The 12,475-nt window shown below is 45.9% G+C and overlaps 1 protein-coding gene across 2 annotated transcripts; it reads right to left on the reverse strand.

Annotated features, from left to right (window-relative positions):
* Positions 1-1,092: 1,092 nt before the first annotated feature.
* CYP1B1 (cytochrome P450 family 1 subfamily B member 1) lies at positions 1,093-9,672 on the reverse strand. Of its 2 annotated transcripts, none has more exons than XM_011712962.3 (3): positions 9,275-9,672; positions 7,841-8,884; positions 1,093-4,801 (listed from the first exon to the last, which is right to left on the reverse strand). In XM_011712962.3, exons 2-3 carry the CDS (start codon positions 8,881-8,883, stop codon positions 4,216-4,218), a joined length of 1,629 nt encoding a protein of 542 aa, XP_011711264.1. In that variant the 5' UTR covers position 8,884; positions 9,275-9,672; the 3' UTR covers positions 1,093-4,215. The 2 variants fall into 2 exon arrangements, with proteins under 2 accessions (XP_011711264.1, XP_011711263.1); XM_011712961.3 differs by having other exon boundaries at positions 9,220-9,672.
* Positions 9,673-12,475: the final 2,803 nt, after the last annotated feature.

A 12,475-nucleotide genomic window follows, 5' to 3' on the forward strand; every position in this document is an offset into this window, starting at 1 on the left:
AGAGTCACTGAGCCAAAAACCGGAGAGTTAACAGTCAGTTAACTTCTGTTGCACTGGTGCAGAAAAATAGACTGGCTCTGAGGTTGAAGAAACAGTCTCTGTGAGTTTCCAACAACCACGCCTGTCTTACATCCAAAGCTGCATTCATTTCCCACCCTGTACTCCGCTCTTATACTCTGTTGGATTGATTGGGTAGACTCCAACTCTCCTCGACAATTTTGTAAAAACTGGCCCCAGTTATAATTATTTAAAGGAATCTTTTTCCCATGAAAATATTTTCTTCACTTTTTCTGAACTGTCCTGACATTTCCAAGATCCTACTGTCATACATCTGGAAAACTAGTGAGTATTATCTTAAACCACTTCATAGCCATACCTTCTGGCTGCTAAAGTGAGGTTCCCAAGCCAAAGTATCAATGCCATTGTGTGCAATTTTTACTTCTTTTCCTGTTTTCACAGTAATAGGAGCTGTAGTCTGGAAGACAAAGAGCCTTTGGTACCGCAAGCCCTATCATCTGTGAGAGTGGCGCAGTGAAGGCCTAGAGATTCATGACCTAGGCCCTGTGAAGTCAAGTCTTTTTACCAAGTAAAAAGATTGGCAATAAAATATTTCCACATAGTACATGACAGAATACTTGTACCCATCTTATTTTATTGGACATTAATTGCACTTATTAAGGCACATGTACCTTTAAAAAAATTAAGGAAGAAAATAGAGAAAGGACTGGTGTGCGGCTGAGGAAGAAAAATGTGTACTGCATTCTTTAGATGAAGCAGAAATCGATCAGCAACTTAAAGTCGCAATCTATTCAATCTTTCAACATTGCAAATTAATTCTCATTTGGCTTGATTGTTTGCATTGAAATGTAACTTCCGTGTTGGTTCTTAGAAATTAAAAAATATAGAGATTAGAAATTTGGTTGATGAAAACCTACAGGAACAAAAAGCATGCAGCCTCGGCCTGAAATGTAGAATGGACAAATAAAATGTTTACAGTGCAATATTTTAATGAATAATCCATAGCAACAGTTGAAATAAAGTGATGCATTAGACTATATTTGCTACAACATAAAATGAAACTTCGTAACAAGATTATGAAAGTGATTTTTATTATTTTGGTAATGGTGTCCCAGTATAAGTAATGAGATACAATTTTTTTTTTAATTTGGTATATCAAACAGTAAAAGCTATATATAAATGTTGTTTCCCCAGAATATATTTTGGTTACAACTATGCATCATAGCTATTATGCACATACTAAAAGCATTCATGATAAAGTACAAAAATAAGAAAAGATTAAATAAGAAGGTATCCTTGAGTTATAAATGTCTACTAAAGTATACCTTTTAATCACACAGTTGTGTCGCAGCTAAAAACACACAAATTAACACATACTGCTATGCAACTATTTGATCTAATATAGATCTACTAGAAAAATATTAAGGCTGTAGTAGCACTTCACAGGTAAAGGCTAAGTTCTGGGACATGAAAGCTTTTAGAAAATTCACAAAACAAACCTGAGACATCTTTTTGTTTTGGAAAAAAGCAATTTTCTTACAGAGTCAAAGCTTTGACATACAAATGAAGCATTTAATAAACATTCTACTTTAACTATTGCAATAACCTGGAGTAAAACTTCTGACTTTAATGGTTGTCAGCAAATACATTCGCTCTCCTGTAGAAATACAATGAGGCTTTCTGATTAAAGCAGTAATCTTATTTCTCCAGCCTCCAAATTCAGTTATTTTTATTCGTTTTTTGTTTCCTTTCCTTTCTTTAACTAGATTATAAACATACTAAATAAGCCAGGTAACCTCCAAGCACCTTACTTTCTTCTGTACAAACACAGCTTTCCTTTTGCCGCAAGCATCTGATGACGACTGGGCCTACCTACATAAAAACAAATTTCAGCACATCTGGACCTGGTTGACGTCATGAGGCATCCAGATTGGTTCACGATTAATTTTGCTGCTATACATTTCTCAGTCTAAAAAAATAGGCTACAGCAGCCCAGATTCACTGTCTCAGCCTTGCTGGGCCATAATACTTTGGAACGGCAAGTGCCAAAAAATTTAAATGTATTGGGCAAGCCTGATTTCTGTAGTTGACTTTAATGCCTTTAAAAATACTGGCATGATTTTTTATATTCAAGAAGTACAGCTATGAAATTTTAAAATAAAATTACATGAAATTTTATAATATTCCAAACCACAAAACAGATCTGCTATGCTGTAGACTTTTTTAATAGCCTATTTGAGATTTAACTCTGCTACGCCAAACATCTTTTTTCTAAATGTTCATGCTTTGAATTTTGTGCTCCAAATTAATTAATTAGGAATGAGTGGGAAAATGTTTAACCATCTTTCCTTCTTTTCAGTCTTTCTCTCTTTTCTCTTACCATCACCCACCCCCCAACACACATACACACAACTATCATAAACTCCCTTTTTTAAAATTTTGGTACAAAGATTCCAAAAAGCTAAACAAAATGTAATAAGCACTTAGCACTTAGGACACTGTAGAACTTCCTTTGGAAGTTTAATTGCAATGAAATTTAAAACTTGAGACTTCAGTTCACTTTTCTAAATGTTAATGCATACATTTCATTTGAGCTTTATGCTTTGCCAGCTACCAAAGTAACTGCTATCTTAAAAAACACAACTGACCTCACCTCCACGGTCTTTTCCAAACAGCTTCCAAGACTATCTTCTGATTCTGACTTTCCACAAAGCAGAGATTAATGTTAACTTTCAAAAAATCATCTAGAAGAGAAACTTGGTCATTTGTAATGGGAATTCTGTCCCCAACTCTTGTCACCTCGTAAAAAGAACATCCAGGTAATTCATGGCATTTTCCATTATTCATTGGGCAGACACAGCTTACATTTCTCTGCCTTCCACAGGATAATGGTCAGATTTCCACTAACTTCAACTGGAACTCGATAATCAGAATGGTTTTAAAATTTAGTTAAAATTTAAGTATGCCATGAATTTGGAATTTTAACATATTAACTAGGTTATTTTCAAAACGAGATTCTGTATTATAATAGAATTTCAATAAAGACTGTATAAAAATAAGATCACATCTTAGGATCTAACTTTGAGATTTGCCAAAATTTGGGTGAAGAAGAGACCCTGCTTCATTTCCATGTCAAAAATAGGTGGTTGATTTAATTAAGCTCATTTTTAGCACACTTGGTTGCATTGGTTGTACTTTTCAATTTGCAATATTATGCAAGACATATATTATTCAACCTTTTCCTGAACAAGATAAAACTACTATACTGCTTATGGACAATTAAGTAATATATTGCATACTATTTGGTGACTTTTTTTAACCTATGAGACTTACTGAAATCAGTACATTACAGTCACATAATTTAAAGCTTGATTGGGCTGGTAATCTTTTTTTTTTTTTTCTTTGCTCATAATTGAAAATCTGTACTTTGGCAAGCAAGAGAGGTACAACGTCAGCTTGGAGTTTTACAATTTAACAATGTATACTTTAAAATTAATGATAAATCATGGAACCCCCACTATACTCACTAATTCAACTATTGATTTCTTTTTGAGCAACTGACTTTATGATCCATCCTTAAAAGTAAGGAAGTATACCAGGAGGCAAAAGGATAAATCCACCCATAAATACTAGAGTCTAAGTTATTTTCCTGAAAAGGTGAGAAGGAAATTTCTGGTCTTTATCTTTTCCCTTATCACCTTCAATCACACACCTTACACTGAAATTACTTGTGTCTGTCTCTTCAACAATATATTCTGAAACTTTGTTTAATATACTTTTTGTCTATTTCTGCATATGGGAGACCAATCTTGTATTCTCACCAAAAATGGCCTGATTACCAAAATACTTCTTCATTCAATAGTTTTGTGTAAGCGTTTGGGTGTATGTGTCTATATGTGAGTTTTAACTCCCAAGAATGCTACCTGCAGAAATAACCAAGATACAGTATACATATAATAATTCATTGGACCCTTTAAGTCTTTGACTCAAAAAAATCTCCCAGAAGCTCCTGTATAGCCTACTACTCATGAAGAACCACTGGGTATGGAGCACACCTCACCTGACAAACAGTTGGTTTATGCTCACCCTCAAGGCTAATTGAGAAGCAGCACAAAAGAGGAACTAGAAAAAAAACAATTTTACTCCCCATCTCTGAAGATGTGAGTATTTCTAAAATTTGAGCTTGCCTCTTGCTTCTTATTGGCAAGTTTCCTCAGCTTGTAACTTTTGGACAGCACTATCAAGGAGCTCCATGGACTCTCTGAGAGTGACGTTGACTTTAAATGACTTGGGTTTAATGGTCAGACCATAACTGAAATTCATTTCAGGGCCATTTGGGTTGGCCCTGAAATTGCACTGGTGAGCCAGGATGGAGATGAAGAGAAAAAGCTGCATCTTAGACAGTTCTTCACCGATGCACCGCCTTTTGCCCACTGAAAAAATCATCACTCTGCTGGTCAGGTCCTTGTTGATGAGGCCATCCTTGTCCAAGAATCGAGCTGGATCAAAGTTCTCCGGGTTAGGCCACTTCACTGGGTCATGATTCACAGACCACTGGTTGACAAAAATCACGGTGTCCTTGGGAATGTGGTAGCCCAAGATAGAGGTGTTGGCATTGGTGGCATGAGGAATGGTGACAGGCACAAAGCTGGAGAAGCGCATGGCTTCATAAAGGAAGGCCAGGACATAAGGCAGGTTGGGCTGGTCATCCATACAAGGTAGACGGTCCCTCCCCACGACCTGATCCAATTCTGCCTGCACTCGAGCCTGCACATCAGGATACCTGTTTGGTGTTTAATGTGGAGGGAGAAAAGCAAGTGACCAAAATTCTTATTTCATCTAGAAAGCACATTATAAATTTATTTTAATTCTACGTTTCCTTAAATAGGCTATCTAGCTCAGTGACTAAATTAATATTTCTGGGGAAAAAAAAATCTAAAACAGCTTCCTAATTCCTCACTAAATTACAAGACGGACTTTAGGAATTATATTTCCTGTAATAGACCTTGCGTGATTAACACTCTCTTTCCCATTATAAGTCAAAAAACTCTAAGTTTTCCCAGCCTCAAAAAGCACAGTAGTAGATAAGGCCAACTTTTCCCACTGGGTACTGCAGGGACAGTGCCTAGGGCCCACAACACTTTTTAGGGGCCCATGAAAATAGTTTTGTCTTTTACAATCTTCAGAACTAAAAAAACTCACTTTTAGGTAGAAGAAAATATTTTCACGCATCATTTAATGTATTCATCTTTATATCAGGGTAGTCATAAAATTTAAATTTTTAATTTTTTTATGGTATAAGGAATCTACAAAGGCAAAAGCACCCAGGGCCCACAAAAGTTAAAATGTGAAAGTAAATTTTTTTTCTCCCTCATTTCCCTGGACAATTCCAACAGACATGCTGTTCTCATTTTATACAAAGATAATTGGTGTCCTGAGGGATAAAGCTACATACTGTATTTTTTAAATTTAAAAGCCAGTTCCTAATGTTCATAAGATTATGGTACAAACTGTAATACTTACTCACTGTTGATGATGCAAACTGATACAATCTTTTTAAAAAACAAAATCTTAGTACAAGGCAAGAGACATGAGGATAACTTCTTCCCGCCTCATTTTAAACCCAGTAATCCATGCCCAGAAATGTATTTTCAGAAAATAATTTAAGAGGTACACAAATATAGGTCCACAACAGGACCTAAAATTCTAAAAATTAGCCAGGCATGGTGGTACACACTTGTAGCCCCAGCTACCAGCCAGAGAGCGGCAGGAGAACTGCTTGAGCCCAGGAGTTTGGGACCAGCCTGGGCAACGTAGTGAGACCCTGTCTCTAAGGTAAGTAAATACATAAAATTAAAAATTTTTTAAATGCAATCAAGGCCAATGACCAACGTAAAAGTTCAATAAATGATTATATATAACTATACATTATCGTGGCAAAATACTATGTAGCCATCAAAAATTACCAAAATAAGTATTAAAAGATTACAAATGTCCACTACCTTAAGTCAAAGTGTTAGAAGTCAAAAAACATGTAACTGATTGTTTGCAACTCCGAAAAAAAATGTATACACATATGTGATGAAATGGAGAGTTATTTTTAAAATCGCTTCTTCAACGTTATATTGCAGGAGTCTGCCAACTTTTTTCATAGAAACATGTATGCTGGGGAGAGCCAGATAGTATCTGTTTTAGACTTTGTGAACCAAGCCCTCTTTGTTGCACTGCTCCGCTCTGCCCTGTGTTGTAGAGTGAACGCAGCCATAAACAATGTATAAGTGAACGGGCATGACTGCTTCCATAAAACGTATACACAAAAAGAGATCGTATAATTTGCCAAGCCCTGTCATGCTGTGTTTTCACTAAAAAGGAAAAAGAAGTATCAGCATATTGGATTGAAAGTGACCCCCAAATGGTTTTCTTTCTTTTTGCCGCCTAATTGGAGTACTCGGAGAACTACTGCGGTTCTAATGAAAAAGGCCGTTTCAAAAGTTAAAATGCCTATCTGGGGATGCACAAAAACCTATGGATCCTATTCTGGGATTTCCTTTTCCCTGATCTCCGGCTGACTTTTCTTTATTCAGTTTCTGCCTCTCCCTCACCCACCATGGGTGTTTCTATGGTTTTAATACTAAAAAGCCATTTTAAGTGTAAACTTTTCATTTGTGAAGGTAGCTGTACAGTATCTAAGGAAATACAGACTGCAGTGGATTTGAATAAGAAAACAGCATTCTCTGCCTTCCAAACACCTTACTGTGGTGCCTGCAGATTCAGCATCTCCAACTGCTCACTTGTGCGCCAAGAAATGACACAACCAGGATTTCTGGTCTCTTCCGCAATCAAGATTTGCCTTGCGAAACATTTGCCCCTAGGGGTACTGTTTCCAGAGTAAATACTACAGGCCGCCCAGTTAAATATGGATTTCAGATTAACAAGGGCTAATCTTTTAGTGTAAGTATTCCCGTGTAAAACTTACTTTTCTTTTGCCAAATCTAGCAACCCGACACCAGGGACCTATTGAATCCGTGCGTGTCGGAGCTTAGTAGAGACCAACGTGGGCATCAGGGGGTCCGCTAACCAAGTCGAGCGCAGGGGCCAGAAACGTCTGCAGGCGCCTCCTGGATATCCCATCTGCCTTTCTGGATGCTACTCTGCACTCGTAAAAGTGGTTGTCTTCTACCCCGGCATTTCTCAAACTCCTAGCGCGCAGGTTTTATAAACCTAGCACTGCCCGCTAGTTGTGGCCACCTTCTGAAAGCTTCTGTGCGGGTTACAGAAGCCCGCACAGAAGCCCGGGCACCATGGGCTTCCTTGGCCTGGAACAAAGCCCTGACGGGCGGCCCGCTTTTAGCGCCAGGGCTGGGCGGCCTCGGATCCACGCCGAGAACGAGCCGAGGAGAGGCCGCTGTGTTTAACATATTTATGGCGTTACCCTTTCTTTCGGAACTATTCCAGTTCTGCTTGTACTGCGCCAGGAAGAGAGATATCAGGGCTCATCTCCAGGCACTTAAAAACTCTTGTTTTTCCGGGGAGTGGAGGGGTCTTGCAAATGTGTTCTCACTCGCAAGCAGGGAAGGGGAGGATAGAGACAAGACAGGAGCTGCGGAGGGGTCGGGGCACCGCTGGCTGGGGCGCGTGCGCGTGTCTCAGCCCTCACTGTGTGTCCTTTGGTCGTCACTTTCCCGACGCGATCTTGGTTTTTGAGGGGTGGGGACCTGGAGCGAAACACCCGGGGCGCTGCTTGCAAACTCAGCATATTCTGTCTCTACTCCGCCTTTTTCAGAGGAGAAAAGACCTGGCCCACACCTCCCAGAGGCTTTACCTGATGAAGAGGAGGAGCAACCACTGCAGCGCGGTGGACAGGGTGTCCTGACTGGCGCCGAAGATGTCAGTGACAGTGGCCGGCACGTTCTCCAAATCCAGTCGCGCGCCACCATCGTCTGAGTCCCTGGCCGCCTTCTTTTCCGCAGAGAGGATAAAGGCGTCCATCATGTCGCGGGGGGCGGCCCCGGGCCGAAGGCTTTCACAGTGCCTCAAGAACTTGTCCAGGACGAAGTTGCTGAAGTTGCGGTTGAGCTGCTCGAATTCGCGGAAGGCGGTGCGCATCGGGTTGGGGAAGTACTGCAGCCAGGGCATCACATCCACCAGACTGCCCGCGCCCACCGTGCGCCCAAACTCCTCGTTGTGGCTGAGCAGCTCACGGAACTCGGGGTCGTCGTGGCTGTAGCGGCAGCCGAAACACACGGCACTCATGACGTTGGCCACGGCCACGACGGTCAGCGGCCTCGGGTCGAGGAAGGCGCCGTCCGCGCTGCCGCGCACCAGCAACGCCACCAGCTCGCGCGCCTCGCTCAGCACGTGGCCCTCGAGGACTTGGCGGCTGCGCAGCTGGCGCGTGGAGAAGTTGCGCATTGTGCTGTGGGCTGCGCGCCGCTGCACCTTCCAGTGCTCCGAGTAGTGGCCGAAAGCCATGCTGCGGCCGCCGGAAATCACACGGAAGGAGGCAAAGGACGGCCGGTCGGCGAAGGCCGAGCCCTGCTGCACCAGAGCCTGGTGGATGGCGCGCTCGCCATTAAGCACCACTATGGGGCAGCTTCCCAGGCGGATCTGGAAGACGTCGCCGTAGCGCCGCGCCAGGCGCGCGAACGAGAGGTGAGACGCCTGGCCCACCGCCGCCGCGTTTCCGATCAGTGGCCAAGCAAACGGGCCGGGGGGCGTGGACCCGAGCTGCCGCCTCCGCTGCCTCAGCAGCCACTGGCCCACATGCACAGCGGCCAGCACCGACAGGAGTAGCAGGAGCGTGGTCTGCTGGGTGGACAGCAGGTTTAGAGGCCAAGGGTCCTTCGAACTGAGGCCGGTGCCCATGCTGGGGACAGAAAGGAGAAGGCGTGACACTCAGGGGTGCAGAGACAGGAGCGGGCGCCCCACGCCCGTACCCCAGCCTCGGGGGACTAAGTGCCGTTGGGTGGAGAGGTCGGAGCTGACTCTCTGGAGAAATGGCTAAAAACACCCCTTCCCATCCCCAACCCAGTCTCCCTTGGAGGAGAGAAGGGGCGTGTTTCCACCTCGCTGTAATCCAGCGCCAACCTCTTCCCCTCCCCGCAAGGTGCGTAACGGTTCCTGCAATTTGGGGACAACGCTGCGGGCATCGAGGCGGTGGCGCTTGATTTCCTTTAAAGTGCCTACCACGCCATTCCCTACCTGCAAGAATCCATCTGAAGAGGTCGCGGGGCAGCGGCTCCGCAGACAGACTGACCTGCGGGGAGGTGCGGTTTCCAGTGGCGCGGGACAACCGGCTCCAAGAAGGAACTGGGACCTTTGCCTAGGGTAAGACGTCAACAGGAACCCGCAGGCCCGCCCTGGACACCTGCTGCCCCTACTGGGAGCTTTAACTCCCACTGGGGTCTCTTGGCGTCGTCAGTGGCAGGAGCGCTTGAATTGGGATGGGGACGGAGAAAGGTGCCTCGCTCGCCGAGCCCCGCTGCACTTGGGGACCTGGTAAAGTCGAGGTTTCCTCACAGCGCTGGGATTGAGACTGGGGGTCGGTGAGTGGCGTCAATTCCCACGCTCTTGCGGCTCTCACAGCTGGCGTCGCAGAAGCGCTCGCTCCCACCTCAGAGTCAAAGCGCGCCATCCCGCTCCTCCGGGTTTTAAGAAGGAGGGCAGCGCGACCTGGCGGGGCGGGGCCTGCGGGGGGCGGGGCGCGCCGTACACCACGCCGCTTTGACCCGGACTCCCGTCGGGGCGCACCGGCTGGCCTCCGAGCTCTACTAGCAGGCTTTCGTGGGAGCGGAGGTGCCCACGTTTCCATTGTGCGGTAACCGCTCTTCATAACAGCCACCTCAGATCGAGGCTCCACGGTGTCCCCAGAACTGCGCTGGGGACCACCTGCCCCTGCCGGTGCTCTAGACGTGGGAGCGCGCCCCACCCCCAGCGCACGACCTCCCTTCCCTCTCCCGGTCTTGAGCTTGCTTCCCGGAAAGCCAGTGTAGTGGCAGAGGTTTGCCTCACAGCGCCCTGCCTCAGAGCGCCCCTGGTTTGTTGTTTAAATTTTATCTTAGGTTCTCGCAAACAAATTGCCACCTCAGTGGAAGCTCTTTGGCATACAAAGTTTTTTCCAGTTCTTGCGGCGAGATCCGTAAAAGTAGCCGCTCCCCCGCCCCGGGGCCCCGACAGTGCTTGGGAACACAAAGGCTCCTGGGGCGCAGCTGACCCTGAGATTTCCCGCGTAGAGGCCACTCCAGGTGGCGCCGCCCGCTGGAGGGCGCGGGGCCGCCCAGGCTGCGACGGAAGCCGTTGGCGCAGGGCGGGGAGCCAAGCTGGGGCGACTGGGGGGGCTTGGGGGAGCTAGCGGGGCGGATCCAAGCGGGGCGGAGGGTGGCTAGAGGAGGCAAATCTCCGCGTTCCGGCGAACCTTATCGGGTTGAAAAGTTTCTGCTGTCGCCTCCCCCTTGCGTGCCGAGCTGGGCTTTGCGTGCGCCGCTTCTGGAAAGTCGGCTCCAGTCATATCCCTGGGCGCTGCCCGCGGCTGCCCCTCCCGCGCTTCTCACGGCACCTGACACGCGGAGGCGGCGGCCGAGGGTGGGGTGCCGGCCATCACCACCCTTGGCGTGGGGTGCAGGCCGCCACCACCCTCGGCTGCGCACGCACAGTCGCGCCTGCCAGGCCAGCGAGGCAGACGCTTGGGCCACCACCCGCAGGCCGTGCATCGCGACCTCGCCGCTCACCCGCGGCTCTGTGGTCTTCCTGGGCGCGTGTGCGGTCGCGAAGGGGGCGCTCCCTTTAAAAGGGAAGCCGGAGGCGCTCGGGCGGGGGTGGCTTCCCCCGCCCGGCGCGCCCTTTCCTACATGTTGATGCATAGGATTTTCAAGACAGCTAAGAGAACAAGGACTTCACGAGGCGGGGGGAAGGGCGAACTCGAGGGAAGAGGTGAAGTGTATCTAGTTAACCAGGTAGGAATTGTGCTGGCTTCATCAAAGGATAAATATAAAAGTGATGGGTTCACCACGGACAACCCTGCACTTTGAGCTCCACCCGCGCTGCGAATCTTGTGCTATGATTGACCTGTTTTACAGATGAATAAACTGGTGTTCAGAGAGGTTGCGTGACTTAACCCAGGTCACGCAGCCATCAAGAAGTGGAGTCAGGGCTTAAAGCCACGAAGTCCCATTCCAGATCCTTCACATAAGTTTACACGTAAGAAAATTGCAGATAAGAGACCCAAATGCCTTCTTTCCTGCCTTCCTTAAAAAAAAACAACAAAAAACAACAACAAAAAAAAAACACCTGGGGCTGAGCTCAGTGGCTCACGCCTGTGATCACAGCACTTTGGGAGGCCCAAGCGGGTGGATCACTTGAGGTCTGGAGTTCGAGACCAGCCTGGCCAACATGGTGAAACCCCATCTCTACTAAAAATACAAAAGTTAGCCGGACCTGGTGGCGCACACCTGTAATCCCAGCTCCTCGGGAATCGGGGGGAAGGCAGCAGAATTGGTCGAACGTGGGAGGCAGAGGTTGCAGTGAGCAGAGACTGTTCCAATGCACTACAGCCTGGACAGCAGAGTTTAAGTGAGACTCTGTCTCAAAAAAAAAAAAGCAGCTGGAAGAACTTTTTAAATAGTGTTTTTGTGAGAATAGCAGAGAAGAAATAGTATGCTAACCGTTTGCAATTAAATTGGTTATGAGGGAGGCCAGTGGACTGTGCCTCATAGCTGACCCTGGAATGATTGATTACATTGTAAAGAAACACAAAGGAGTGTCTGAAGAGAATCTGACTTGAGAGATTGAAAGCAGCAATCAATTTGCTGACCTGATAAAGAAATGTCTTTTTGTGTGGATTTTTTTTTTTTTTTTTTTTTTTTTTTTTGAGATGGAGTTTCACTCTGTCACCCGGGCTACAGTGCAATGGCGTGATCTCGGCTCACTGCAATTTCCACCCGCCAGGTTATCCTGCCTCAGCCTCCTGAGTAGCTGGGATTACAGGCGTGAGCCACCGTGCCCAGCCTGTGATGGCTTTTATTTGGTATCTTTTGAAAAGTTTTCTGGAAATGATTTCACACACCATGATGGGGAACTTAGATAGTGATGGAGTTTTAGTTTTTGAGCAGTTGCATTGGTTTAATAATAAGCATTGGTTTCACAGAGCTGAGTTGGCCTACATAGCCTTTGAAATGAGTTTCATAGCAACCTTCCCATGTCCAGCTTTAGCAAGATCCTTGCCTAATAATTCAAGACTCTGGTGCATGCATCAGTCTCTCATAGACTTTAATTTAGTAGATGGGAATTATCTATGAGCTAATGCCAATCCTGAGCTGTTGACATTCCTGAAAGCCTTTATCACAATACCTCTGCCAGAATGAGAGCAGATGGAAATTGCCTTTAAGTAAATTCCTATTTTTAAAAAGTATAAAACGAGGCTGTTCCTAAGATCTTCTGTGCAGCTCCTCAATAATGCCAT

Source organism: Macaca nemestrina, chromosome 13, assembly GCF_043159975.1.
Source record: "Macaca nemestrina isolate mMacNem1 chromosome 13, mMacNem.hap1, whole genome shotgun sequence".
Lineage (NCBI taxonomy): Eukaryota > Metazoa > Chordata > Mammalia > Primates > Cercopithecidae > Macaca > Macaca nemestrina.